The sequence below is a fragment of the Silene latifolia genome, chromosome X, assembly GCF_048544455.1.
Source record: "Silene latifolia isolate original U9 population chromosome X, ASM4854445v1, whole genome shotgun sequence".
In the NCBI taxonomy this organism is placed as follows: Eukaryota; Viridiplantae; Streptophyta; class Magnoliopsida; order Caryophyllales; family Caryophyllaceae; genus Silene; species Silene latifolia.
In genome coordinates this window covers 111541217-111548238 of record NC_133537.1, presented here as the reverse complement: position 1 = coordinate 111548238, position 7022 = coordinate 111541217, and the positions used below count along the sequence as shown (strand labels likewise).

The following is a 7022-nucleotide window of genomic DNA, read 5'->3' as shown; positions in this document are numbered from 1 at the left end:
GCTTTATATGATAGTTACTTGGTAGTGCCTTATTTGTAGAGTAATGGTGTTGTATCATGTGCTAAAAAGATAGTGGGTTATAATTAATTAATTATATTATAAATTTCTTTGTTTATAAATTTGTTTTCTTACTTTTAATTGGTGACATAAGGTGTGAGTATTATCAAAGATAAACAATTTAGACAACTGTCGTTAATAAAATTAGTAATAAATAAATTCATCAGTCACTTGATATGTATTATATTTTTTTCAAGGTGCGAGTATTATCAAAGATTAAAGTATTATTTTTATTATTTTTTATAATTAAATGTATTTAAATAAATCAGTCACATGAGGTAACATTATGTAATATATTTATTTGGAGGTGTTGGTATTATTAAATAAATTCATCCCTCGTTTATTATAATTAGTAATTAGTAATAAATAAATTCATTAGTCGTTTAATTTTAATTCAACTTATGTCATTTTAGTTTAACTAAAATTAATTTTCGTTAGTAATTATCACGATTTTAATAAGTCATTGTCTGTTTGCGAGCCAACTAAGTCTCTTCAGCTTATTATTTGAATTTTAATCAATCATTGCCTGTTTGTCCCACTTAACCATGTTTTTTCAGCTTCTTATTTTAAGTAGAATTAAATAGCTTAATGGACCAAACATAATAAAATGAGAATTTAATTGCTGTAAATTAATTTGAAATGAAATACAATGATTAATGTTTGCAAAGTACTGAAGTGAAATACATAAGTACTGAAATGAATTAAAATGCTTAAGGAATATAATTGAAACAATGCTGAAAGTAAATGAAATCTAAGAGTGAAAAATATCAAAATACTCAAATTGGACTAATTCCTCTAATCTTTTTCTAAGGACTTCAATCTGAAAGCGATGACATCCGCACAATCTGTTTCCCTTATATATGTATCTTAAACTTCATCTTTGCTTGTTTTGGTTTCCTTGTTGTGGCTGATATGCGAGCGTCTCGCTCATTGCGTTTCCTTTGTTGTATTTCTTCAGCTTTTTTCTCATCTATTATCACTTGTGCGGGTGCATTATCTATGCTGTCATTTATTTCCTGTTTCATAAGACCATTTTATAGTTATTTAATGAAAAATGAAAAGTTTTGTATTACACGAATTTGAAATTGTTTGCATATAGTACCTCTAGAGTATTGTTTTGGTAGTTCCATTCATCTATTACATCCTTGTTGTCGGTAAAATCAACAACCTTGTAGCATGTTGAGTTTTGTTCCAAGTTATATCTTCGGTGAACCTCAAGTTTTAGCACAAACTCCCTCCCTAGGAAGGGGTAAGTCAATTCATTTGGAACCCCATGCTTGTCTCCAATCTATATTAACAAATAATCATGTTTAGTATATTATGAATATCATTTGCTACTGTTTTAATGATAAATGAGTTTTAACACATACCTTTTTTTTAGATTCCTTACATTGCAAAGGTGTCTTGTTGACTCTCCTCTTTATTAGCTCATCACCTATTAAAATTTGTGCATGATTTTTTTTAGCATCTTCAATAAAGTATCTCACCTTAAATCTGGACATGGTAAATGTAAATTTGATTTAGATTTTTGTACATAATTTTAAAGGGATTAAAATATAATGTTAGCATACCTTGTCTCCCTATGATAGTTTCCATTTCCATATGCAATGCAATATTCTTTTGAGCAATACCATTTGCCATCTTCTTTCATGCCAACCCACGATGAACAATTCTTGCATACATTTTTCAGCCACTTGTAGCTTTCATCAATTTCGGTTATGTATGCGGTAGTAATGAATTTTCCCGCCTATAAAATACATAGATCATGAATTTAGAAGTTGCTAATTCTAGCCAATAAAATATGGAAATCATGAATTAAAAAGTTGGTAATAGTAATAAATAGGGTATTTTTACCTTCCAATCTCTTAGGATATCACCGAGTGGTTTGCATATGCCCCTTAGTATGCTCTTTTTTTTCTTTCTGTAACAATACCTTTCTTTGCTGATTTCTTTGATATGCTGTGTTTTTAAATTAAATATCATACGGTGGGAATTTTAATCTATAATTAGAATGTTAAACCATAAATTAAAAAAGTAATTATATTAACCTTGCTCTTAATTTTTCAACTTCTTCAATATTTGGATTTATATAGATCTTGGAAGTATTTGTCTTTGTAGCTAATGTTATTTCTCCGTCTGCATGTTTTAACAAAATATGTAGATAATATTTATAGATTAGAGAAAGTGTTAGTAGTGTGCATGTAGAGAACTTTAAATCATTTTAAAAAGACCAACAGACCTCTTGTGACAATCCTTTGCACACATTGCAAAGCAACAATTGGTGTTTCTACTAAGAAGTATTTTGACCTTGCCATTTTACTTGCTTCCACAACATAAGGCCCCCATAGCCACAATGGTAGTTGTTCTTGGCTGTAAATTTGTAGCAATAATCTTGTTTGTCAGATTGTATGTATTGACGATTTTCACATTTAATCTTATATTTTTAAAGGTATAACTTACCTTGGATCTGCAATATCAACCTTTGTTTTGTGGAAGTCACTTTTTCGCATAATTTCATTGCATTCAACCACGTTGCCAATAACATCTATTTAGACGAAAGGTAACAATTAAAGTAACTAAATTTAAGGTTCTTTAAAATGTTAAAGCGTATTTAATAAGACTAAATATTGAAAAGTAGTTACCTATTAGATCTCGTCCATCCAAATTGTTTTCAATGACATCCTTGAAACTAACAAACTTGAATCCATAAGTAGGCATTGATTCAATTTCTATCTCCTCCACTGTTGTTGAATATGAAAATCGTAGTCGACATGTATGTGGTACAGCTATGTTATCTCCTAAGTTGGTTACGGATTGGAATTTTGTAATTTTGTAGGAGTGACCGTCCTTGATAACGTCTTCAAACCTCTTAACTAAACATTTCCCAATAGTTGCTTGAATAACACCTCCCTATAACACATATTTATGTAACACTTAATAATAAAATATGCAATAATAAAGAGTTGTTAAAATAATAAATTTATGTAACACTTAAGAGAAAATTGTTGATTACAGCCTTTTAAAAATCACTTTTTGAAAATTACAGCCTTATATAATTTTTTTTGAAAATTACATCCAAAATATTACTTTTCTTCTAAAATTGCACCAACTTGAGGTTTTCGGTGAATTTTGATGATGTTTTTATGATGTTTGGGGTGATTAATTGGTTTGTGTCAAGGAGAGGTAAGAAATTTGGGTAAGTAGGCTCTCAAATAATAAAGGATACATCATAAAAACATCATCAAAAATCACCAAAAACCTCAAGTTGGTGCAATTTTAGAAGAAAAGTAATATTTTGGATGTAATTTTCAAAAAAAATTATATAAGGCTGTAATTTTCAAAAAGTGATTTTTAAAAGGCTGTAATCAACAATTTTCTCAACACTTAATAATAAAATATGCAATAATAAAAAGTTGTTGAAATAATATATTATTTGACGTAGTTACTTACATTTTCATCAACCAAAATCATTTCAATGCTATGGTAATCTTCCTTTCCTGGATTGTTGAAGTTTTCTATTTTCCATAGATGTACCACCCTTGCTTCAATATAGGAATGGCAAATTCCCGCTCGCATATCGCAAATTAGTCTTTTTGTTGGTTTTTCTAACATGTTTGCAATTTCTATATTCTGATTTTTTACCCTTGGATTTTGTGTATTAAGGATTGGATTTTGTGAATGTAAAATTTTAGTTTATTTATGGTATTTATAGGTGTTACTACTTAATAGTTTCAGCATTATGTGGGTGGTAGTGGAGGAAGTGTTTAGTGGGATAGCTTATGGAGGTAGTGTTTCCTATTATTTAGTCCAATTATTTTAATTTTTATTTAATAATTAATTTCTTAAATGGTTATGTAGTAGTGGGTGGTGGAATAAAAAGAAATGGGTAGTGTAGGATGACTAAATTGTAGTTATGGTTTTAATAGTTTAATAAATTAATTTCCTTATTTTTATCCTGAAAATCTGGTTTGTTTCATAATTGTTTATTAAAATAAATTAAGGATTAATAAAATTTATTATTATTATTACTATTATTATTATTATTATTATTATTATTATTATTATTATTATTATTATTATTATTATTATTATTATTATTATTATTATTATTATTATTATTATTATTATTATTATTATTATGTGAGTTAACACCTTAATAGTTTGAGTATTTTGTGGGTGGTAGTGGAGGAAGTGTTTAGTGGGATAGTTTATGGACGTAGTATTTCCCATTATTTTTAGTTTTATTTAATAATTATATTGTTTTTTTTTCAATCGTTTTAATTTGATTGTGGAAACAATAAGTATAAAATAATTTAATAATTATTTTAAATTAAAGAATATTAAAATATTATTGAAGTTATGTTATACTATTATATTGTTGTCTTTTTTGTGTAAACAGTAAATATAAATTTTTTTTCCAGATTTTTTAATTATGAATGATTTTTTTGTTTTTAAATAATATTTTTTAAGTAAATTATTATTTTAAAATTAAAGAATATTAAAATACTGTTGAAGTTGGGACCGTGTATGTGGCTGACCTATTTTCCCATTTGTTTTGTATAATAATATTGAACTGGGTAATGTATGAGGCTGCTATTTATTTCGTATAATTTTATGTTTTTTTTCTAATTTTTCATCCTAAGTATCAATCTGAAGTATCGTCGACTTAGTTGGACCTATTTGCCTCTTTGTTTTGTATAAGTTAGTCTTTTGATGTTTTCATTGCATTGGTATGTCATATTTAACAATAAATTAAAATTGACAAATTTGTAGCTGAAATTTGATTTACTCTAATTGATAAACTTACAACATGAGAGACATTAAACCATCTACTTTGATGTTTGAATCATCACTACAACAACTTGCTAAAATAAGGATAAATGTTTTACTTCAATTGCATTTGTGTCTGTCTAACTACACAGACTTAGGGAATAAAAAACTAAAGTTGACTTTAAGCTTCATTCTTTCTCTATTTTGTTCGATTTCATCTTTTTTGATGCAGAATCCTTATTTCCAGCATTGCTCACTGCTGTTGTTTCTTCTCCAATGTTTATATCTGCATACTTTTTCTTCAACTTTGAACAGTTCATTTGCTTGATGAGTGCCACCACCGCGATTAAGTTTTCTGCCCATTTTTGTTGTTAAATTTATTAGTTTCAAAATGTTAAATTACTTTTATTCCTTAATATTACAACCTTACCACTTTGTTGTTTTTCTTTGAAATTGTTTGGCATATCGATAATGGAGGTTATATCCTGATTAGAAAAAATCAAATTACTTAGTATTCAGTAAAAAAAAGAAAGATAAACCATTTAGTCAACTCAATGTATATATAGTATTTCCTTACTTGTATCTTCTTGTACTCTGACTTCCAATGCTTTATATGGTTTTCATTATCCGAGAAATCAATAACATTGTAGCACTTGGAATTTAACTGTAAGTTGAATCTATTATCTACTTCCACCTTGAAGACATATTCCTTATGTTGAAACTCATTGATTTCTGCTGGAATTCCGTGGTCATTTCCAGCCTGCAAAAATTATGGTGCTCGTTTATTATTTTTTGTTTTGATTGTTAGATGGTGTGCAATATTGAACCACTTTCTTTAGTACTAACCTCTTTCAATTTCTCAATGCATTGCATAACACTTTTGTTAACCTTCATTTTGATCAATTTGTCAAACATCTTTATGAAAGCTTTTCCTCCATATGCATCTTCAATGTAGAATTTTGCTTGGAATCTGCTTTATTCCCGTTATCACTCTTTTATCATTTATTTTTACGAAATTTTTACAAACTACAACATACTAATGTTTGCTCACCTTGTTAATCTATAGTGGTTTCCAATTTCATGTGCAACACATTCTTCTTGTGAGCAATACCATAGTCCATCAGCCTTTTTTCCAGGCCTACATGTGCATACTTTGCATCCATTGTAATACCATTTGAATGTTTTATCAATTTTAGTGATGTAAGCCACTATCACATAAGTTCCAGCCTGAAATTTCGACAAAGTTGAAATAAACTTTAAATGTTGTACTTACGTACTTTATGGGTTTGTCTAAAATTAAGAAGCTTACCTTTTCAATATTCTTAAGTTCATCAATAGTCTTTATGTTTCCAGCAAGTATGTCCTTTGTCTTGATGTGAACTATGCCTCTTGTCCTTGGTGGCTTGTTTGCGTTTCTGCATATTAGTTTTAACAGTTTTAATATCAATAAGAATTAATGTTGTACTTGGTATTTTGGACAATTGTTCCTTAGTATAAAGACTTGAATTACCTTGCCCTAAACTCGTGGACTTGTGGAATGTTAGGATTGATCAATATCTTTGAGGCATTGTCCGTTGTCGATAATTTGATTTCACCTTCATGGGGTACCCTTAGCACACACTGCAAAACCACAATTGGTTTTTCTTTCTTGTATTTGATTTCAGATGATATTCTTTTTGCATCTTCGACATATTGTCCCCATAGCCAAAAGCGTAATTTGTCCCCACTACAAAAATTTCTATTAGTTAAGGTATGCTTGATAAGTAATACAATGCTTGCATAGATTTTTTTGAAGTAGAAATATTACTTTAGATCTTCCAACACCAAATGTTCTCTCTAAGTTGTCAATGTTTGAAACCATGTCATATGCATCCACTTCAGCTATCACATCTAAAAAAGATAAAACAATTTTGTTAATTATTGATACAAATTTGAAAATAATTGGTAAATAATTGTTACAAATGTAGTAGAGTACCTATTAGCATTCTTCCATCCAAGTTGTTGTCAATTATATCTTGAAAAGACACAAACTTGAAAGCACTTTTGGGTATTAATGCTTGAATTCTTTCGATTGTTGTTGTGGATCCAAACCTCACACGACATTTATGGGCAGTAGCAATATCGTAGCCTCTGTTTTGGAATGTTTGAAATCTACCAATTTTGTAAGTGTAACCCTCGATTATTTTGTCTTCAAA

The 7022-nt window shown here is 28.6% G+C and overlaps 2 protein-coding genes across 2 annotated transcripts; both read right to left on the bottom strand.

The window, feature by feature from the left end:
- Positions 1-911: 911 nt before the first annotated feature.
- Positions 912-3633, bottom strand: LOC141618092 (uncharacterized). Its single transcript, XM_074435208.1, has 8 exons — positions 3508-3633; positions 2700-2967; positions 2518-2602; positions 2289-2427; positions 1629-1804; positions 1428-1551; positions 1160-1345; positions 912-1073 (listed from the first exon to the last, which is right to left on the bottom strand). The coding sequence occupies exons 1-8, from the start codon at positions 3631-3633 to the stop codon at positions 912-914; spliced, it is 1266 nt and encodes a 421-aa protein (XP_074291309.1).
- Positions 3634-5394: 1761 nt separating this feature from the next.
- LOC141618091 (uncharacterized) lies at positions 5395-6608 on the bottom strand. Its single transcript, XM_074435207.1, has 5 exons — positions 6598-6608; positions 6338-6553; positions 6137-6242; positions 5879-6054; positions 5395-5797 (listed from the first exon to the last, which is right to left on the bottom strand). Exons 1-5 carry the CDS (start codon positions 6606-6608, stop codon positions 5632-5634), a joined length of 675 nt encoding a protein of 224 aa, XP_074291308.1. The 3' UTR covers positions 5395-5631.
- Between the last annotated feature and the right edge of the window lie 414 nt (positions 6609-7022).